At 58.2% G+C, this 21,870-nt stretch overlaps 2 protein-coding genes across 10 annotated transcripts in view; both read right to left on the reverse strand.

Annotated features, from left to right (window-relative positions):
* Positions 1-474: 474 nt before the first annotated feature.
* Positions 475-21,611, reverse strand: CCNF (cyclin F). 9 transcript variants are annotated; one of them, XM_081555332.1, is made up of 20 exons: positions 21,236-21,446; positions 19,167-19,336; positions 18,952-19,035; positions 17,160-17,314; positions 15,804-15,910; positions 14,958-15,044; positions 14,804-14,871; positions 13,270-13,463; positions 12,841-12,894; positions 12,138-12,242; positions 11,775-11,852; positions 10,343-10,494; positions 7,914-8,078; positions 6,041-6,164; positions 5,615-5,795; positions 5,207-5,294; positions 3,971-4,070; positions 3,746-3,873; positions 3,016-3,185; positions 475-2,389 (listed from the first exon to the last, which is right to left on the reverse strand). In XM_081555332.1, exons 6-20 carry the CDS (start codon positions 14,996-14,998, stop codon positions 1,908-1,910), a joined length of 2,130 nt encoding a protein of 709 aa, XP_081411458.1. In that variant the 5' UTR covers positions 14,999-15,044; positions 15,804-15,910; positions 17,160-17,314; positions 18,952-19,035; positions 19,167-19,336; positions 21,236-21,446; the 3' UTR covers positions 475-1,907. The 9 variants fall into 9 exon arrangements, with proteins under 9 accessions (XP_081411458.1, XP_081411457.1, XP_081411463.1 ...); XM_081555331.1 differs by having other exon boundaries at positions 18,735-19,035; XM_081555337.1 differs by lacking the exon at positions 14,958-15,044 and having other exon boundaries at positions 21,236-21,611.
* LOC145530925 (ATP-binding cassette sub-family A member 17-like) overlaps positions 21,180-21,870 on the reverse strand; it is a 96,047-nt gene continuing 95,356 nt past the window's right edge. Inside the window, 1 exon segment of the mRNA XM_081552272.1 lies at positions 21,180-21,738. Within this exon segment, the coding sequence (XP_081408398.1) occupies positions 21,472-21,738 (267 nt within the window). The 3' untranslated portion in view covers positions 21,180-21,471.

Raw genomic sequence — 21,870 nt, forward strand, 5'->3', positions numbered from 1 at the left:
AAAAAAGTATGAGTGCCAACCCCGCAGGGGCCAAGAAATCTCAGGGGAGAGCAGGATGGAGGACAGACCTGGGAGGGGGTTTGTTTCAATATAAAGAGGGGTCCATTTCACTGTTGCTAATAGGAAGGTGCCAGAGCAGAGAACGGATGCAAAGGAGGGGAGCTGAGGATGCTGGGGCGAAAGGGGGAAGGGTCGAGTGGGACCCAGGCAGCCTCGGGACTGCAGTTAGGGTGGAAGCCTCCATCAGCAGTGGCCTGCTTTCTTACCCAGTATGGGGAGCATGAAATTAGATTCTCAGTGAGAAAGGAGGGGAGGGAAGCAGACACAGGGAGACCCCACCCCCTAGTCAGGTGGTATTAGGTCCCCACCAGAGCGCTGTCCTTCTGCAGATGCAGGCTGGCCGAGAGAAAGCAGAGAATTTTTGAGTTTTGATAAGGGGACAAGGCAGTTAAGACATGCACATCACTCAGCTACTACTATCCTCATCACATTTAATCCTCACAACACCCCTGTGAGGTAGGTATTGTCACCCCATCGTACAGATGAGGAAACTGAGGCTCACACATGCCTAGGGGCACACAGTCGACAGGGATGTCTGCAGTCCCAATGCTGGGATTCCCTTACTCAACCACGGCCTACCCAGGTGGTCAGAATTTGCCTACAGCAGCAAAAAGATAGCTCCCACAGGGAGTCAAGAGCCCAGAAAACCTTCTCCGGGCCAGTGTCTCCTGGTCCCTGTAGTTTTGGTTCAAGAGCATTTGGGGGACACTCCTGGCTAAGTGGTTCTTTCTGACGTTTCAAGAGGAAGCAAAAGCGATAGCAGGTGAGTGTGTTGGGGTCAGCCCAGCAGGGGAGAGCGGTCAGGGTCATGATTCGCAAGAACTCACAGCAGGTTCACCCTCACCCAGCAAGCCAGTCCTCTGGTTCATGCTTTTCCATGTCTTGGTCACCTCAGATGTTACAAATGACATTTAATTTTTTCCTGGCTAACCTCTCTTGGAAAATTGGTTTTGCATAGTGTCAGGAGAGCACCAGGGAATTTGAATCAAATTTTCACTTTTCAGTTGAGCCTAAATAATGTTGAGAATGTTTAAAAATGTAATACCTTCTATTTTTAATTTTTCGTTTTTATCCTAGAGGAATGAAGGATGGAAATAAAGACAGGGAAAGAAATGGCCCAGAAATTCAGTGCAGAGAGGGTCATGCAGACACCATCTGTTGGGGACACAGATGGACCATTGCAGGAAAAGGGACAGATTTTTAAAAGGAGCTAAGAACGTGGGAGGGAGCAAGCCTGTGACCGAGAATCAAGGCCCTCGAGCCTGGTGTCCACGCTCAGTCCACCACGGTGTCTGGGGCAGAACTCCCTCACTGCAGGAGGCACCAGCCCGTGAGGAAAGGAATGCATGCCCGGGGCAAGGCAGCGTGGGCGCAGGGATGGCGAGGTGCTCAGAGCTGTCAGCTTTCCTGGGACCCCAGACCAAACAGACGGGGGGAGGGGGAGCTGTGTCTGGACACTTGGGCCACATGTGTCCTCAGCTGTGAAGACTCAGTTCCTGGGGTGCTGGCAGGGGTGGGACGTTCACCCAGGACGTGGGCTGAGTTTCCCAGAGGAAGCAAGACAAGACACGGGAGGATACAGAGACACAGGACTGACATGGCATGGCATGACTGCTTCGAGGCTAAACTTCCCAAAGAGAAGGATCTGAGTTTTCGTTGTGCTTTAGAGATTCTGACGGCTCGTGATGGGCTCCCCTGGAGAAAAAGTCCTTGCCCCCGGATCTCCTATCAGGTCCCCGTGTGAGGCCGGTGGGGACCCACAGGGATCCGTCTCATTCCCCGCCCCGCCCTGGCACAGCAGCAGCCCCCCTCAGCAGACGTCTGCTGCGGCACACACTCCAACACACTCACAGCTTCAAGAAGCCCAAGTTCATGTCCTCCTCCTCCTCCTTGCTGTGGGCCGACAGGTTTTTCCTCTTCACCTGCTGTTGGGGAGCACAGCTCTCTGGGGGGCTAGGGGGGCGACACTGTAAACACGACTTCCGGGCATGGTGGTGGCAGGGCTGTGTGTTCAAGTTGATGCCCATGGGCAGCTCTGAGGTAGACTGGGGGCGGCCCCCCGAGGCGCGTCCAGAGTCCGTGGGACTCCCGCTGCTGACGGAGGAGTACCCCGACGTCGTGACGTCCTTGCCCAGCCCCCGCCTGCCGCACAGCGGGGGCTCCGGCCCTGGGGTCCGCAGCGCCTGGCGGCCCGGCACCAGCACCTGTGTGTCCTGGGCCCCCCACACCTCCTCCGGGCAGGCCTCCTCATCGCTGGACTCCTGGCAGCAGTGCTCCTCTGGGCTCACGTAGACCACGGTGACATCGAGGACACCGCTAGGAGCCGTCACTGTGGGGGACAGGGAGATGTCAGGGTGAGCCTTGGCCAGGGCAGGACCCAGGGGAGCCCGGAGTCCTGTCTCAGCCACAGCTCCTCAACCTCGCCGGTCTGTCCCCTCTCCCTTGCTTAAGAAGTCGAGGGCGAGGTGTGTCCTCCAAGCTCGGGGTGACACCGTGTGTGACATGGGGAACAGGAAGAAGGGACAACAAATTATGGCCATCTAATACTTAATCCTGAGTGGACACAAAAACACACAATTGGAAAATCCATAGACATGGCCTCGAACTAGGCTTCCCGTGCAGATGGCTAACCAGCCATGGGGACGGAGCCTTCTACGGCCTGGCCTGGAGGGACGCCCGAGGCACAGCACCCAGCAGGGGAGCGGGGGGCACATGGCACAGGATGTTCTAGAAAGATCTTGTCATTAATGCAGGCGGGTCTATTGTGTCCCTGCCCCGTGCGGTCCTCCCGGCAGCACAGGTCCGGCCGGCCACAGCCTGTCCAGCCAGCCGCAGCCTGTCCTCCCTGTGGGTTGCAGTGCCAGGCGCTCTGCTCTCCTGGGGCTCCTTGGACACGAACTCCCGCAGCCCCGGCCAGGGCCCCTGCCTGCCGTCCGCCCGCGGCCTGGCACTCACCGTCACCCTCCTTCTCGCCCTCACTCTCCTGGTCGCCCTCATAGCCCGAGCAGTAGTCCAGGCTCCAGTCCAGGAAGCTGCCCAGCAGCGTCTCCTCCTGGCTGGACAGCTCGGCAGTGGGTGTGGTGACGAAGCTGCCCCTGTCCTCCTGGAGGCTGTTCTCCCGCTTCCTGGGGGAGGGGGCGGGTGGAGGTGGGAATGCAGTCACAGGCAGCAGCGTCAGGGGGTCCAGCCTGGTCCCTGGCATGTGCCCGCCCTGCCCCGCGTGCTGTGAGCACCCAGGAAGTGCCCTTGGAGGCTCGCAGCTGATTCACAGAGGTAGGGCTGGCAGCACAGTGAGGTCCCTGCTCATCTGGACTTTGTAGGATGAACAGGAGTTCTTTGGGGGGCGAGGAGGAAGGGGAGCTTATTCCAGGCACCACAGCCAGGACACTGAGATGGAAGAGATGGGGTGAAGGGGACATGCAGGGGGTGACGGGGACTGAGTGCCCCAGCCTCTCGTCAGGGCATGGCTGGAGCATGGGGGCGACACGCAGAGGGGCAGCATGGCCCTGGGGGGCTCCACCTGTGCTTAGGACCATCAAGCCCCCAGGGAGCTGGGCTGGAGCCACGCAGGGGAGGAGGCAGGGCTGCAGGCAGTGCAGACCGCCAGCCCAGCTTCCGTTTCGGGGGATCCCCGAGGGCCGCAGGGGTGGCACAGGAACCCAGCTGGGCCTGCGGGCTCACTCACCGCTTGGTCCTCCTCGCGGAGGGCGAGCTGAGGAAGGCGTGAATATCACCCGCGCTGAGGAAGGGTGCAGGTTCCGGGCTCCCCTGTTTCACGCCCAGAGCAGCGCACAGCTGGCCGTAGCTCAGCACCTGCGGGGAAGCCATGGTCAGAGGGCGGACGAGGCCCCGGGTGGGCAGACGTGGCCCTGGGCGGGCCACCAACAGCACACCCCACCCACCCCCGCACCTCTTCCAGGCTGATCTCCTCGTAGCGCTTGTCCTCGAATCGCTGCTTGACGGCAGTGAGAGACACCTGCCTGTAGTCCTTGGGGGCATCATCGTGGAAGCTACCAACAGAGGCAACGTGAGGGACCGCGGGGGGCGGGGCGTGCTGGCCTCGCTCCCAGGAGGCTCCACCTACAGCCCCCGTTCAGACGGGAGCAGACTAGATGTCCTCTGCAGACTGCCCGGCGGTCCCTCGGTTAACCTAACAGGCGCCTCTGACCCAGCGCCAACTCCCAGGTGTGTCATCAACAGAAAGTGGGGCAGAGGTCCCTGCGGAGACCTGGACACAGCCGTCCACAGCGGTGGGAAGGCAGTAAACTCCCAAACGTCCATCAGTACACAGATGGAGAAATAAGACAGGAGTCTCTCGGCGCCGGGGCTACCTGCACAGTGGAGGCGGGAGGCCGCTCACACCTACAGGCCTCAGGGTGCGCGAGCCCTTCTGAAGCATCCAGAACAGGAAGGAGAGGGGTGTTGGGGGCTGGGGGCCGGTGGAGGGGGACACATGAAGGTCTTAGGGAGGCAGGCAGGTTTCTTTTTAGGGAGAAGATGTTCTCTGGTTGATGGTGGTGATGCCTGCACAACTCTGAGTATACCAAGAGCCTGTCGAATTACACACTTAAAAAAAAAGTTTCATTTGTAAACAAATATTTGTTTCCAGTTTATCTGGACTGAAAAAAAAAACAAAACTAGGGGGAGGTAGCAGGCAGGCAGAATCACCGGGCCCCTTGGGTGGGGGAAGGGGACGCCGAGGCTGTGCGGCCTGAGACAGGAGGGGTGCCAGAGGGCTTCAGCACACACAGTGCGGGTGGGACCGAGTGGGAGGGGCGAGGCTGCCAGCCGGGGTGAGACAGGAGAGGGTAGGGCCGAGGGCCTGAGGCAGACGCAGCTGGCCTGTGCCCAGGGCTGCCATCTGCAATGCCAGCCTCTCCTGCAATGAGTTACTGCTGTTGTGGAGAGGCCATTTTCTCTCACGCTCTACTGTCTGTGGACTTAGGTTTGGGTGGGGAGGAGCTGCTGCCCACACAGCAAACGTTAAAAACGTGTGCGCTAAGCATCGTGGCCCTGGGACTTCTAAATGCCAACCCTGAGACTGAGCTCACATCCCGACAGCCCTCCTGTGACGTGACCTCCCTCTGGACCCACGGTGTGGAGGACGTACCCTCTGTGTGTAGGGCTTGCTTCCTTATACACTTACCACTTCTGATGAAGACTTAAGACACAGGGGATGAGGTCTTCACAGGAGAAGCCGGTGAGGTCCCATAACTGGGTGGTCCAGGGCTGCGCTGGGGAGGGAAGTGGGCGTCATGGGGCCGCCTTGACGCCCACAGCCCCGGTAGTTCTGGGATGGAGCTTCCTAGGGCTCAGCGCTTAAAAGGCCCTGTGCCCAGGGCACACGTGCCCGCTGCGCCCCGCGGGGAGAATACCAAGCCATCCCCAGACAACGGCTTAGTCCATCCTGCTGCCTCCTTCTCAGGAGAGAGGAGCATGCTGCTTTGTCTCCCTCCCTCCCCCGGACCTGAGCACCAGCTCCCGACTCCCAGAGACCCTCGGCCACTGGCTCAGCCCGGCTCTGAGAGGCTGGCGGGAAGGACTGGCCGCTTACTCTGCCGGTGCGTCAGCCTCGCCAGCAGCAGGGCGGCCGCAGCCAGGTGGGCCGGGGCGTAGGTGGCCAGGCTGGTGTGCAGCAGGGAGAGCTCACAGAGGAAGCCGCACAGGTGCTGGGTTCTTGGTGCCATGGGGACCAGCGTCAGTAGGACATCCTTGTAATCGACCACGGTGGGGACCTGGGGGGATGGGGCAGTGGACAAGGCGTCGTGGCACGCAGAGGGCCCTTCTACCCGCTCGGGGGGAGGCTGGACCGCAGACACGCCGCCCTCCTAGTGGCCAGCGGCTGTGGCCTCGCGCCCTCTGGGTCCCGGAGGGCTTCCCTGAGCAGAGAGGCCCAGAGCCATGCACGTGCCCTCTGCTCCTCCCGCCCCCTGGCGCGACTCGGCTTCGATTCAGGAGGAAAAGGCAAGCGGCCGCTTACCCGGATTTTGCCATCCAGGGCTGAGATGATCTCGCCCATCATCCTCACCAGGTCCTCATACTTGTACGTGTTGTCCGTGAGCCACACGGCCTCCCGGATCGTCAGGATCTCTTTGCTGATGAACCTGGAGTGTCAACAGGGGGTCTGAGCCCGCGCCCCTCAGGGGGCTTTAGGCTTCAGTGATGGGGTAGGGAGTCCAGCGAGTTGAACTGGCTGCCCCTGGTGGGTGAGGCTAACTGGAAAGGTCACGTGAGCCTGTCATAGAGGCTGAGGGGCAGGGGTACGAGCGCCACAGGCCCGCTGCAGGAGAGCAGCTGGGCTGCTGGGCACGCAGGTGTTTCTGCAAAATCCAGCCACGAAGCGTGTGAGCAGCCAGTCCTCTTAACCTTCTGAGGGATGAGGGTTTGCTCTGCCTTGTGCCAGCTGCTCCGGAGCAAGCATGAACAGCTTCAACCCAGAAGGTAGGCGAGCCAGCAGAACCAGAGCCAGAGGCTGTCTGGAGGTCTGGACCCGGCCCGGAGTCGGGCCGAGGGACTCAGGTGGTCCTTAGGCAGGTGGTTACCCTGTTTTCTACTCTCTCCAGTGCCAGCTAGCAGGGGACACGCTGGTCTAGAGGCCACTGAGGGCCCCTCCCCGCGCCAGGGTGGATGGGAGCCAAGCCCTCAGCTGCTCGGTCACTCTGCAACTCCAGTGGTGCCTTGGCTGAGAGAGGACAGGGCAGTGGGGACCGCAGGTGCTGGGGGAAGTGACGCCAAGTGGGGTGGATGCGAGCCTGTGCTCGAGCAGCAGCAGGTGCTGCTTTCAGAGTGGACGGAGGGTGTCTCAGCCCCTAAAGGTCTTTTAAAGCAATTATCTCATGGCCGGTCCCCCGGTCACTGATGGCAAGGATGTAACCACGCCGTTTAGACCTGGGGAGCCTGGGGACCTGTCTGTTCAGCCCTCTCTGGTGACAAGACCCAGAGCTCAGGGTTCCCAGGCATGTGTGGCATGTGCTCACCGGGCCTGAGCCCACGCTCCCTCCGCCTGTGGACACCCTGCTTGCACAGCCACCAAGATACCACACTGCCCAGTTCCCACCAGGGCCACAGGACACAGCTCGCTGCAGGCGTGGACCTGTGGGCCTCAGGGGCCATGGCAAGTGGCAGAGAGCAAGTCAGGGCCTCGGGCGCCTTCCTGAGCTTATGAAACAGATACACCACACCCCAGTGACACACGCCTCTGGGTCACTGTGCCAAAGATACACCAGTCCTCTGTAGTTGACGCTGCTGTGTGAGGCAGGCCTGCCCCTCACCCCCTAAACCTTCCAGATAGGCACTGCCCGGGCGATGGCAGACCATGTAGGAGAAATCTGGTTTAAAACACAAAAAAATGCAACGTGTATGGTGGGATGTGCCACCCACACTGTGTCCAAAGGCACCTAGTTTTGACTGGGTGGAGAGGTGTTGGTTTTAGGAAGGTGGACTTCCGTGAAACTTAAGACGGCTGACTGGAAGAGTCACAACAGCCACCTCTGAGGAGCTCGCATCCTGTCCACGTGGTAGGAGGGGGTGTGAACCTGGCTGGACGTGGGTCTCTGGACACAGAGCTGACAGCCTGACTCGGAAGTGCAGCCGACTGTGACCTCCCTCACCTCCGTGTTGCCCTCAGGGGCCAGGGGAATAGGGTTCCTGCTCAAGCAAGGCCGCCACATGGGATGAGCAGTGGCTGCCCGTGCACGGAGGGTCAGCCCTGCCGCCCCCATGTGGGGAGGACCACCTGCTCTGGGCACCCCTGGAATTAGAACCCCGTTATCATGAAGTGGGGTGCCGAAGGCCTGTTCAGCCCCCTGAGAAGCCAGCCTGTGAGCTGGCAGGGCCGGCTAGGGGTTCCTCACCGGGTGCAGATGACCATGCAGGCGATGCCCAGCAGCTGCAGCCGGTACCGCGGCACCAGCCGCCTCCGCAGGTACCGGTCTACGCACTCCACGGTCAGGTGGAGACACAGGCTCGAGAAGTCCTTCATGGTCGCTACCTCCACCAGCCAGTCGATGAGGATGTACCTGTGGGAACAGTGCTGCCCCTGAACACCAGGCAGAGCCTCTGCGGGGCCCTGAGCCTCCATGGGGTCCTGTATCCTGCTCCTCGAACCTCCACGGGGTCCTGTCTCCTGCTCCCTGAACCTCCACGGGGTCCTGAACACCAGGCAGAACCTCTGCAGAGCCCCGAACCTCCACAGGGTCCTGAATACCAGGCAGAACCTCTGCAGGGCCCTAAGCCTCTGCAGAGCCCTGAACCTCCACGGGGTCCTGTCTCCCGCTCCCCGAACCTCCGTGGGGTCCTGTCTCCTGCTCTCTGAACCTCCACGGGGTCCTGATTACCAGGCAGAACCTCTGCAAGGCCCTGAGCCTCTGCAGAGCCCTGAACCTTCATGGGGTCCTGTCTCCGCTCCCCGAGCCTCCATGGAGTCCTGTCTTCCGCTCCCACCCGGCCATCCATCCCGAGGGGCGAGCGGTCACTTCAGGCATCACGGGCTTATGCCGGCAGCCGTCCCAGGGGCTGGGGGCCCCACCACTCCTGACTTGGTTCCTGGGAGGCAGGTGGGCACACGCATGTGGACCCTGCCCACCCCCACCTTGAGGCTCCCGGCACGGGATGAGCCTGGACTGTTACTTATAAGGGGGCAGAGAGGGTCTGCTCTGAAGACTGGGGACAGGTCACAGGTCAAAGGTTACTGTCCTAGAAACCTCTCTCCTCCCTGAGGAACGCTCACCATGGGGTCATTTGTCACAACCCTCTGCGGTGCAGCCTGAGCAGGATGCACTGAGCCGGGCGCTGCAGCTCTCAGGCTCCAGGCAACTGCAACGGAGGGCTCTTGCTGCAGAGCTAGCAGACACAGGGTCCCTCCTCCTCGATGGCGCCAAGGCCAAGCCAGGACACTGATGTCACAGGGGACACTGCACGCAGCGGCCAGGATGCCCGGACGGGGTGGACAAAGGAGAGGAGGCAGGAGAACAGAAGCCAGGGAGACGAGCTATGATGGTGAGGGGCTCTGTGCAGGTGGAGGCGGCTCCAGATGGGCAGCCAGACAGAAGCGTGTTTCACAGGCAGAGGGAAGGCGAGGGGGGTGAGGGGAGAGTGAGCGGGGAAGGGGAGGGGAGGAGCACTCAGGTGTGTGAGGGTCACACCAGCCACGACCAGGAGCAGGTGCTCCCTGGTGGATGCCCTGGATAAACGCAATGATGACTAAAACCGACCAACTGAAGCATACACTTTAAAATGGTTAAACCCGAAACCAATGTTGGAAATCGATTATAACTCAACTAAAGAAAAGGAAGAAGTCGGCTGTTGTCTGCTGTGGAGGAAAACGGACAGATGCTCAACATGGGGTTGAAATAATATTACGTTGTTATTTCAATAAAACTTTAGCTCTTGAAAAGCAAAAAAGTTTATGTTAACCCTCACCCCACAACACACAAAAGGAATAGCAACAGTGCCTCACTCCCCAAAAAAAGTGCAGAGTGGGAGGGCACAAGGTGGGAGGGGACACCACCAGTGCAGGTCCAGGACTCAGGAGCACAGCAGCTTGGGATTCCCCTTGTGGTCCAGTGGCTGAGACTTCAAGCTCCCAACCTCCCAATGCAGGGAGCCTGGGTCTGATCCCTGGTCAGGGAACTAGATCCCACATGCTGCAACAAGACCTGATGCCACCAGATAAATTAATTAATTAAAAAGAAAAAAGGTACAGCAGCTTGGTGACATTTAATGTGGGAGCAGGGGACACTGCACGCCTGCTGTGAGCGGAGACCTAGCAGCACAGCCAGGGCCTGCCCGTTAAACGTCTAAAACGCATTTGAAATCTCTAGCATAAGCTTAAAAAATTATTCACATTTTCCACTTTGCTAACATGTTCTGTGATTGAGTGTAACAGTGTGTCATCTCCTAACTTCAGAGGAGAATGGACTTGCGGGAAGAGGCAGGTCATGGGGTTCCGAGGCTGCAGGCCCCCACTTCCCCCGCTGACGCTGATGCTCATGAGGATGGGATGGGAAGAAAAGGTGGTTTTTCTGGCATCATTTTAGAAAGATGTTTAAAATGGTTTAACACTTTCTGAGGCTTAAAAAAGGAAATTGGAGAAAACAGACACTCATATGGGAGTTTTTTTTCCCAAAGCCCTAGATAACTCAGGCATTACTGGTTTTAGAAAACACACACACACACACACGTGTGCGCATGTGCACACACACACACAGGGGGATCCCAGTGTGGCTGACGACAGTGGGCCTGTCACAGGACCTCGTCACCGTGGGCAGTTCTGGCCCCTCACCTCATCGTGTCATTGAGCCCCTTCTGGACAGAGAAGACCCTCTGCTTATTGACAGCGTGGGAGGCCTGGAACAACTGGCAGACTATCTCGCTGGAGGCTTTTGCTTCCAGTCCGAGCTGGTGTCCGTGTGCACAGGCTTTGGCGAGAGACAGCTGTGGGTGGAAGAGTCATGGGGTGAGCAAGGGGCAGCGCCTTCCTGTCTGTCGACACCATGGCCCACTTACACCCTCTGAGCCTGCCGGAACAGGAGGGCCAAGATTTTACTTATGCTTTTGGAAGTAACTAACAAGTCACGGTAGAACGTTTTAAAAGGGACAAAAGGCACAGAATGGGAGGTCAGCCACCTTCTTCCCCTGTTCTCCCTCTGAGGGGCTTTCTGTTGGCCTTGTCACCTGGACGGTCGCCTCTCTGCAGCCTTGTGCACCTTCTGCTCATGTGGTCGACCCCCAGGCGCTGCCTGTGCCCTGATGCTTTCTGGAAGGCCTGCTCGGATTGTCACCCCACTCACAGGAACACTGAAGACTATCTTATCACATCTTGGCCGGCACAAACTGCTCTTCTTGAGAATGTTTATTTTCAGAAGTTACTAGCTAGCCACTCAGAACAAAGAATACATGTGTGTGATCTGCTCATGGGATCAGCCATGACCTCTCTAAATGGGCATCTTTCCGATGAGCAGTGAGGTCAAACTCGCCCCATATTTTGACGGCTTGTATTTACTTCCTTGTTTCTGAGCATACTGAGGCCCTGTGTACTTCTATGGGGCCTTACTGTTCTTACTGATTAGTCTGACCTTGTCTTTGAAACACACTGTTGTTACATTTCTTGTAAACTTGCTGAGTGCCTTTCTGGACACAAATGTTATAGTGTCCTGTGATGTGTCAGGTGGGCATACCTGCTGGGGCTTTGTCCCAAGTTTTTAAGGGCCAGTGACTGAAACCCCAACTTGGTGGGGTCACAGGTGCCAGCTTCTACCAGCTTGGCCAAGGGGGACTGCCTCTGATTTGACTTCCTTACAGCTGCACAGGGACAGTGTCTGGTGAACGCCAACTACAATCCTCCAATGTCCAGGTCCAACGCTGGACAACCTGGTGAGGGGTCGGATACTGGGAAGAGGATAGCGTTCCTCACGCCAATCTGCTCTAAGGAGCCTCAGGGCCCGCTGCCAAGATGCTATCCCCGCAGGCCAGCTTTAGGGAGCTGTCCACACTCTGACAGAAGCTGTGGTTAGTCCATAACACGCAGGAATGACGAGGCTGGCTGTTTTCGGTGCCATGGGCAAAGCGTTCCCAGGCTGCCCTCCCTGCACACCTCAGAGCTGACCGCCCTCAGAGTTGCCCCGCCATGAGCCCCCAACCCCCACGGAAGCCTAGCAGCCCCGTCCCGGGGTCCCAGAGAGGAGGCATTGGGACCAAGCTGGCTCCCAGCTCACCTGTGCTTCCCAGCAGCCTTTGGCAGCAAAGTCCCTGAGCTTCCGGAAGCTGTGGAGGCACCGTCCAGGGTCCAGCATCTGTCAATGTGAGATGCCCTTACATGGGCGTGTCTCTGAAGGAACTCAGAACCAATCCCCGGGGTGCTTCAATGTTCCCCCAAGACCTACAGAGGGGCCCCAGCTGGGCCTTCCTGCCGGCCCTTCTTCCCCCGAGTGGAGGTGGTCGTTCCCAGGGTAGAGCTGAGAGCAGCCCTGGGGGCCCCAGGAGGAGCCCCAGCGTTGGCAGAGCCTTGTCCACGGCTGCTCTGAGACTGTGCCTCTGGCCAATGTCACCCACGCTCTCCCAGACCTGGGCCCACTCACGTCCATCCGCCTGTCACTCTCCCAAAGGAGGTATGAGCTGGTCAGACACCCCTGGTTAGCGGACTCTTCAAACAGGTTCTGCGCCTGCTTCTGTTTCTCTTCATCCTAGAATAAGTAACCACACATACAGCACTCACCTTTAATAAAATGAGTCAACTAAATTAGTGGAGAAACAACTTCTCTGAAGATACCGAGGTGGTGTGAGCCCACGAGCTCTGCCCTCGGGCCCTGCCTCCTCCTGTCCGGGTCTGGGCTGGCCTTGGCCCCACGCTGCCCGCAAGGTGACGGAGGTGGGGGGTGGTGGAGATCCCCAAGGTCCTCCAGCTCCTTGCTCACACCCCGCGTCCCTCCCTGCTGCGGTTAGAGCGCCTGTTGCCAGAGGCCACTGCCCTCCCCAAACTGCCGCAGGGGGGCCTTTCATGCTCATGCTAAGTGAGACATCGGTGTGAGGAGGGAGAGGGAGCCGCCCGGGGCAGGGCCGGGTCCTGCCCATCAGACACTCTGGCTCCATCAGCCGCACAGACAGGGTTCCTCTTAACTGGGAGACCTGGGTGCCCCCTCCCGCGGCCTCTCGTGAACGTCCCAGTCCTCAGTGCTTGCAGCTGCCAGAGAGGTGAGCAGCAGAGAACCGCACACCCGCTGTGCCCTGTGCCCATCTGGGCCAGGACGCCAAGCAGTACAGGGGGTGAACGAGGGGACTCACCTCGAAAAGACTCAGCACCCTCCCCAGGCAGTGCAGTATGGACGCCCTGTGGGTCTAGAGTAGAGAAGGAAGGGTGTCCGTCAGTGGGGAATTTCCTGCGGCTGCCCCCCCATCCCTGACGCACCCCCATGTGCAGATCCTCTTGCTCCCCGGCCTGTCTCGATTCCAGGCCTCTGCCAACTGCTTCATGGAGCCTCTGGCCGTCCTTCACCCCGTCTGCAGCCCCACCCTGCTCCCATGCCCCCAACCCTGGCTCTGAGGTCTCCCCACCTGCTGGTTGTTTGCAGACACTCCCATGTTCGCACTGTTTTCAGAGCCTCCACTGCCCTCAAGTTCCTGACTTCATACGGTCCACAGCATCTCCCCTCAAGGCTCTCATCCCCTGGGACCCTGTGGGGTAACCCACCCACACCCCGGGCTGGGACTCACTTTCTGTAGCTGGCACTCTGCCCTGAGGCTCTCGTGCACCACGGCCTTGCAGCAGCTCCCGGACACCGACCAAGGCGGGCGGATGAAGAGCCAGATGAAGGGTGCGGCGCCCACATTCAGCCGCTCGGCCAGGCTGAAGTAGCGAGAGGCCTTCAGGCCGTTCACTTCTGCCCGGGCCTCGTCAGATACCGACACTGCAGAGACGGACAGAGCGAGCCGGGATGTCTCTGGGGGAGGGCACAGCAGTCCCCCAGTCCTTCTGGAAAGTCTAGAGCCTTAGCCCGCTGCCATGCGAGGTTGCTGGTGTTTTAGGAAAGAAGAGCCAGGATGGGAGCTCCATCCTTTTTTTCCTGTGTTTCGTGAACCAAGTGCCCTGTGGCTCCTCCCACAGCCTGGATTCTGAAAATCCAGGAAGGTGCCCCCACCCTCCACCCCATGGAGGTATCACAGGCCCACCCTCCTGTGGGCAACCGCTGCCCAGCCCCCGGTTAATGGGGGTTTCTTTCTGGGGTGACAAGAACATTTCAAAACGAGTGGTGTTGGTCACACAGTTCTGTGAAGACAATGACTGGGCTGTACATCTGCATGGGTGAGCTGAATGGTGTGAATTCTCTGGGCAAAGCCCAGATGATGGGATGATCAGATGACGCGAGGGTGGGCGCAGAACGGCTCACTGTCTCCACGTCAACAGTCCAGTCCACCAGCTATGACTGGGGAGACCTCTCAGCAAGATGCCAGGTCTTTTGAGAAACAGAAAAATGGTGGAGGTACTCAAGACGTTATGCGTTTTGGGAGCTAGGACAGGACGAGATACAGGCTCGTTCCTTAGCGAGCCCAGCAGACCGGCAGGAGTCGGGAGAGAGGGTCGCATCAGGCTCTTTCGAGGAGCACCTGCCCCTGGGGTGAAGGAATCTAGGTACCAGCCTGGCTTTGGCCTCCTTGAACTTGCCTCCCTCTGAGGGACTTGGCTCCCTCCCTGTGTTACTGACACCAGGCATCAGGCATGCTGTGACTGCCGCCCCACGTCCCTCAGACCAGCTGTGGCCAAGGAGAGAAGCTGGGGTCTACTCGTGGGCTCCGGTGTTAACTAGGAAGCCGGGAGGGCTGGCTCGCCTGAGAAGCCCCCATTCCGAGTCTCTGCTCAGAGCCACTCGTCGCTAATCGAAATTAAAGGCTCGTTAAGTAAGAGGTGACCCCCCGACCTACAAAATCAAAGTTCATCAGTGGGTCCCTGAGCAGGACACCTCCCTGACACAAGCTCCCAAGATACAAAGGTACACAGCCAGACACGGTGGGAGCAGCGACTAAACTGCCAACACGAGCAAGGGCTTGTGTGAGTTCTATTTTTCTTTTTTTTTCTGACGGCAATGTATGGCATATGGGATCTTAGTTGCCCAACCAGGGATTGAGCCTATGCCCCCTGTAGTGGAAGCTCGGGGTCTTAACCCTGGACCACCAGGGAAGTCCCCAGCGCTTGTTCTAAAGTGCCAACACCAAGCAGGGCGAGGCCAGCCCCAGACCCAGCAGCACTTACAGCCTTCGTTGTAGAGGTAGGCAATGCCCAGCTTCACGGCAGCTTCAAAGTTCCCTTTCTCAGCAGCCCTGGAACAACAGGAACATGAAACACTGCATGATTTTATTCTATTAAGGTTATGTTCTACCACAGCACCTGAAACTACAGTACTTACTTTCTGAACAGAAACTTTTTTCTGGTAATGCGACTAAACATCTATTATCCATGACATGCTACAACACGGATGAGCCTTAAAAGCACGCTGAAGCAAAAGAAGATAGTCACAACAGGCCACACGGTGTATGACCCCACTCATATGAGATGCCCGGGACAGGCAAATGCGTGGAGACAGACAGTATATGAGAGGTTGTCTAGGGTCTGGATTACTATTGGGAAGATAGGGAGGGACTGGAAATGGCTATGTGGCTTCATCTGGGGATCATGAGAAGGTCCCAAAGTCAGACAGTGTGGGTGATTGCACAACTCTGTGAATATATTAAAAGCCACTTGATCAGTACACTCTAAGTGGGTGGGCTGTATGGTTCGTGGACTATGTCTCAGGCAGCCTGCTTGTGACCATGGCACACTGTGGCTCCTGGCCCCTCTGGCTCTTCCTCCAGGTCTCAGTTGGAGGGGGTGGGATCAGCCAGGGAGTGTAATGCACTAGGATTCAAACCACACAGTCCTAACCAAAGTAAGAGAAATAAGAAGTTTCCACATGCAGGTGACCTGCATCTGAGCCACACAGGATGGGTCATAGCCTAAGTGGACCTCCCCGAAGCACCGCTGGAACTAATGAGTGGCAGGCCTGAGCTGGGGGCGTGGGTGACCCATGACCGTGCTGGAAGTCGTGTGACTCAACGGGTGAGGACGACACGCTCGGTCACTCCCTGGGGGATATGGTGTTGGTGGGGGCCACGAGCACAAGGAAAATTGTGGCCAGGTCCGGCCCTGAGACAGACTGGCATGGCGGGCAAGGCCAGGAGTGAGAGGAAGCCCGGCTGCTCTCGGGTGCAGATACCTTTCAAAGAGCTTCAGGTTCCCCGGAGAAGGCCACAGCTCCTGGAAGCTGGCGCATGCCCACACGCTGGCATGGTTGTCCACCAGGTACTTCAGGTGGGAATGCACCTGAGGAACAACGGGAGTGGGGTGGGAGGTTATCAAGGGGCTGCAGGGAAGCCCCGCTTCTGGAGCTCTTGAAGACAGGGTTTGACAGATGTAGGGTCTCCTGTCTCCCTCTGACCCTACCGGTAAGGACTCCCGGGTTCTGTGTATCAAAGTAACTAGCAGTCGCTTTGAACAGAGAAAAGAGCCCAGAAACAACTTTCTCTATGGTTCTAAAGGTGGGGACAGGTCCTGGAAGTGGGGGTAAGCACCAGGCTGAGAAAGAGGATATAACACTATATACTTGCAACGACCAGGGAAACCAACTCTAAGGGTAACGGGTATGTCAGAAATCTGTTTTGAGCTCCTCTACTTAGGGTTTAGCTAGTGGGAGCACAGCTGGAACCTGGGGGGTCAATGGGGGCACTCAGAAAAAACTGAAAGACATGACAGCAGCCTCAGGCAGGACCTCTGCCCTGGGCGATGGCAGGCAGTGTCCAGGCCGGGGGCCCTGAGCACAGGTAAGCATTTTAAGTGCAAAAGCTCCCACTGCCATTGGAAATGGCACCCACAGATGTTATGAACGCAATGGAGGCAGGTTTGGGAGTCAGACAGGTGGGTTCCTGTGGGTGTGCCCCCACTAATTTGCTGGATGCCCTTGGTTAAGTGGCTCAGGGTGAGCCTGCAGTTCTGATATCTGCACAATAAGGCCCAGAGTCCCTTTCAGCACTGGATATTATATGGGATTTGCCCTCATGAGGGCTTCCCTGGTGACTCAGACGGTAAAGAATCTGCCTACAATGCAGGAGGCCAGGGTTCAATCCCTGGGTCAGGAAGATTCCCTAGAGAAGGAAATGGCTACCCACTCCAGTATTCTTGCCTGGAAAATTCCATGGACAGAGAAGCCTGGTGGGCTATAGTCCATGGGATCACAGAGTTGAACACAACTGAACAACTAACACTTTTACTTCACACCATCCTCAAGAACATACTCTTTTTCTGTCTCATTTCTTGAGGGATTCAAATTTCACTGCCAGGAAAAGGTACTTCCTCTGCTAAAATAAACACTGCAAAGAGAAGACACAAACCTTGGTGTCCTACGTTTTTGCTTTCCTGCCATCAGAACAACCTCAAATGTCTATTACCAAAATCACCGTTGTGGGTCATCTACCCTCATCGGTAGCCAGAGTTTTTGTTCTGACATTTGAGACATGAAGCTTCGTGGTATAACCAACAATGCCAGGGCTGACACTGTGTTCATGTGACAACTTACGGCTCGGACAGCGAGGATATCTCCAACAGAAAGCCATTTCAGGATATGAAAGAGTGCATCTTCAGGGAGATTCAAGATTGTGAGGTTTCGAGGTCTCCTTCTTATTCTCCGCTTTGAAGGATAACAGAAACACTTGGCACACCTACAGTGGATCACTTAAGAAAAAAAATCGGAATGGTTTAAGTGATGTGTTGGAAATGAACTGTGCTGTTATGAAAAGTTACATCTGAACATGTTTTAACAGTTACTGGTCGTCTGCCCCAGACATAGTTACAGTCCCAAAGATTAAATAAAGAAGTGGTAGTGGTACAAGAGACATCTTCATTCATTCAAATATTTGATAAACCTTTATGGTGAGTAGTAATCATGTAACTTGGCCATTGGGTAACCATCTGACCCAGAGCCCAGATAACAACGAGGAAGAAGGGGAGAACAGAAAGTGTTGATGATGGTTAGCCAGGCAGGCGCCTGGACCCTAGCTGATTTCTTTGCTTCTATTTGCACACATGACTAAAACACGAAATGTTTATAAGGGTTTGAACAATCAGGTTTTCAAGTTCAAATTCGGAAGGTCCGCCCTGCAGAGAAGCCAAGGGTGGACTTGGAGGGCAGGCCAGTCCCAGTTCTGTGGATGTCAGAGCTGTCCGGCCAGTCTCAGGGGTCCTCTGAGACTCTGACAGGGGGTCCTTCCAACTTCGACTCCAGCAACCCTTTCCTCCCTCCAAGCAGAGGAGCTTGTGGCAGAAGGAGCCATCCCTGTCTCTTTACCCGGTTCCTCATCCGCTCCTTCCTCCATTCCCCACGGGAGGCGGCTGCTCCACCACCAGCAAGCTCCCTGCCCAGGGCGTCTTCCTGCCCTCTCCCCTCGTTCCTCACCCGGGCTTCCCATCAGCAATTAACCTAAGGCGAAAGCCGAGCGCAAACGCAGCTAGACTTATCCTCGCCTTTTGCCCCATTTTCCTCACCCCCCTGCCCTAGGACAGACACGGTATAACCACGGAAACCTCGGCGGCGCTCACGGCCCTGCACAGGTGGCGGTCCCCTCGAGCCGCTTTCTCGCGGAGCCGGGCGCCGCTGGGCATTTAAACCGCGCGCCAGGCAGGCGCCGTCGGGGCGATCCGAACCCCGGGCCGAAAGGCTCAAGCTGGCCCCGCTCAATCTGGAGGCCGCTCCACCGCGCCCCGCGCCCAGCGCTCACCGCCTCCGCTCCCCATAGCCGTCGCCGCTGCCGTGGCCGCCGCCGCCGCTGTAGCTGCCGGACCCGCCCGCGGGCCCAGAGCGCACCTCCCCACGCAGGCGCAGACCCGCCCGCCTCCCGCCTGAGTTTTCAAACGCGCCGGGCGTTCCCATTGGCCCACCCCGGGGGGCGCGCGCCATTACCCCGCCGGGCTCCGCCCCCTAGGCATCGGGCGCCCGCGACTGGCTGCGCTAGGATGCGAATTCGAACGCCGGCTGTTGATTGGTGGAGCCTGCGCGGCCGCCCCGCCTCTCCGGCACGGGCTGGGGTCTGAAGGCGCGGCTCCGGGGCAGGCGGCGGTGGAATTCCTGGGTCCGTTCCGGCCCCAGTTGACCTACCCTATTCTGGGATTCGGCCTTGCCACTGACTCGGCGGCAGAGGTCCCGGCGACCCGAGCCCATGGCGCACAGTGGGTTGTCAGTGAAGGTCTGAGCGGACCGGCCGCGCTTCCGAGCCCGGGGTCTCCGAGCGCGGACCCCGACGCGGTCTTCTACCCGCGTGGACGCAGGCGAGCGGGCGCCCGCGGGAGGCACCTCACCGAGGTTGCCCGCTGACCTTAGTGGCCCGCACCCTGAGGCCGCAGGCGCTGCTTCCCGTCCTTGTTTCAGGCGAGGAGACCCTTGGTTCGGTGCCGCGTCGCTGTTGGCATAGATCGCAGGGCAGAAACAGACCTGGGTGACTCATCCAGCACGTCCGACCTCTTCCCTTGAAACGTGGCTCACCCTGGACCCCTCCGCCATCCCTCCCAGGGCAAGCCCTCACCAACTTACCCCGACCTTGTCAGTCCTCAGCATCTGCTCGGGGTCAGTTGGAGCCCACTAAAAAGAGCACACCTGCCTGCTTTAGTGGCTGCAGCATTGTTCCCCCAGGGATTAGGCAGTGCCCGCCTGGTCTTGGCTTTCAGGAACCATCTCCCATCCCACCTCCTCCGTGAGACATTCTGACAAGGAAAGAAACGCGACTTCTGGGAGAAGTGCTTGATGGCTGAGGACACAGTGGCTTTTCCCAGAGAAGCGAGGGAATCTGGGTCAAGGCTCTCTTCTTACCCTCTTCCCGTGGCCTCAAACTGTGCTCTGTCCCCCCACCCCTCACACTGCTCTCTGAACTCCATCAGAGTACGCGTTCTGTGCCCAGCAGCTGAACACACACAGGAGCCAAGGTGCCAAGCCTCCAAGCCAGTCTGGAGTAGGAGACAAGCGAACAGCGCAGCTATGAGGCCCTGGAAGCTGGGGGTAGGGGTGGGGGGTGGCCGGCAGGGAAGAAGTGGGGGTGGTGTGTGCAGGAGTGGGTAGAGCAAAGCAAGCCTGGGGACTGCTCCACACCGGAGGTGAGGCGAATCCTCCTGCCAGAGGGCTTTCAGCCTTCCTCACACACCTGTGTTCCCACTGGTTCCAGTTTCCCCTTTTGGTCCTTTGTTATCCTCCCCCTGCACTGTTATTTTGTTGCTGATCTCCTCAAGGCAGAGGCCCAGCTGTGTTAGATTTTGGTGGCCCTGTGGAGCGACTGAAACTGGACTCACCACTGGGCAGTCAGTCACCGCTCTCCCTCCCCTGTGATGCTGTCTCTGTGAAGTCCAGAACAGCACCCCCAATCACAGGGTCTCTCAGTTGCCCTCTTGTTCCTATGTCCTGACCACTCTCTTTTTAGTTATTCAGAGGTAAAGTTTTGTTTTTCAGGAAGCAAGTGTTCTTCTCTTGGCTCTGCTGCAGCGGCGCCATCCATGCCCCCACCCACTGCCCTGGCAGTAAGGGCCCCAGGCCCCAGGGGCAAAAAGCCGCTCCCAGAGGGGGTGAGGAGGAGGCTGAGAGAACTCACTGGAAGAGTTTTCCAGATTGTTGGGGGCTCAGGAAATTCCTGGCTAGAATAAGATGGCAGTTGAAGGCCCCAGGAAGGGGCATGGGGGTGGGGGGCGGTGAATGAGGTAGAAACTCTAGGGTGGGAGGTAGAGAGAGTAAGGAAAAGTAAGGCAGGCCAGGAGCCGGAGGCATCCCGCACTCAAGGAGAAAGGAAGTGGAGATGCAGAGGAGGCCGACGAGGGGCTACGGGGGATGGGGGGGCACTGGGAGAACCTGGTGCAGTGCAGGGAGAGGGGCAGGGTACACTGCAGCGCCTCTGAGCCTCTGAACGGTCACAGGAAAGGGGTGGGTGTGCAGCTGGACGTGATGACGCTGCGCTTCTGGGGAATGTTGCGTGGGGGTGGGAAGTGGGGCAGGGACGGCAGACACCACGCTCCCTCCCCGAGCTTGGCTTAGGAGGGAGGGAGAGGGCTACCTGCAAAGGAGCCCTGCGGAGCTTCTGAGACGGGCTGGCGTGACCACGCTGGAGAGAGAAGCACACCCCGGGCCCTTCTCGAGGGCCCTTGTGACAAAGATGCAGGGCCACACCCATGCACACTCAGGCTTGATGGTCCCAGCTCATAGCCTTTGCTCACTGCCTCTCATGCCTGAGCTGCATCAGAAGAGAGATGGCTGGACCTCACCCCCCCAAATTTCTGATTCAGTGGTGCTGGGGTTGGGCCCAAGAACCCCCATTTCTAACAAGTTTCTGAAGAGGTGGATGCTTCCAGCCAGGAACCCCACTTGAGAACTTCTGCCTGAGGTGAATCCTGGCTCTGCCATCAGCTGACTGTGGAAAGTTGCTAGATGTCTCTAGGTCTCAGCTTACTCTTCCAAGCAATGGGGATAATAATTATGACTACATCACAGGTTGATGGAGGGCCACATACAGGTTAGGGTTAGTGTTAGGGCCAGGGCAGAGAACAGATGGAGCCATACAAATTGAAATATTGAAAAATGGTGACTTAGGTTTGCAAACCTGTCCGCCTTCTCTTGCCTCCTACCTTCAGCAGCACGGCCCTGTCACACTGTGCTCGGCGGCGCGGCCTTGCAGCCCACGGCAGGCTGTGTGCACCTGGGCTAACCTGGCACAGGGAACTCTTGATTACAACAAGGCAGTCTTTGAGGGATGTGATGAGGGAGGCTGGGAGGCAGGTGGAGAGCGAGGCAGAGAGGGTGGTTGGGATGAAGACCAGGAGGAAGACCTGAAAGGAACTGGAGAGGGAGGCCAGGAGAGAGGCTAGGTCAGAGGCTGGGAGAAACGCTGGGAGGAAGATGGAGTGGCAGGCAGAGTGGGAGGTGCAGAGGGTCGCCGGGAAGAAGAGGGAGAGGGAGATGGAAAGGATAACGCGGGGTCTGCGGGCTCGGCCCTCCCTCGTCTGTTACTGCCTTGGGCAGAGGGCACAGGGCAGCTGAAGCTCAGGAAGACATTCTCCAGGGAGATCTGCTTGACTGAGTAGTCCTCCAACATGTGCGTCGTCTTGGCTTGCTCCATAATGCTGAACACCTGCGGGAAGGGAGGGGGCCACTGTGGACATCAGGCACAGGGAGGTGGGGGCGGACGCAGCAAGGGGTGGGGAGAGGAAGGGTCTTTGAGATTGCTACAGAGCCCCCAGAGGCCCAGTCCTTGCTCAGCTGC

Source organism: Giraffa tippelskirchi, chromosome 13 (assembly GCF_054371585.1).
Source record: "Giraffa tippelskirchi isolate mGirTip1 chromosome 13, T2T-mGirTip1v1.2.pri, whole genome shotgun sequence".
Taxonomy (NCBI): Eukaryota; Metazoa; Chordata; class Mammalia; order Artiodactyla; family Giraffidae; genus Giraffa; species Giraffa tippelskirchi.

Excerpts from the sequence above, each read along its gene's own strand:
- CCNF (XM_081555330.1), bottom strand. Across the intron at positions 15,911-17,159 it reads ATATCCTCGCTGTCCGAGCC|GTGCATTCCCACCTGAAGTA; the intron begins GTAAGTTGTCAC and ends GTTGTTCCTCAG. Across the intron at positions 12,895-13,269 it reads CAGAGTGCCAGCTACAGAAA|ACCCACAGGGCGTCCATACT; the intron begins GTGAGTCCCAGC and ends TCTCTACTCTAG.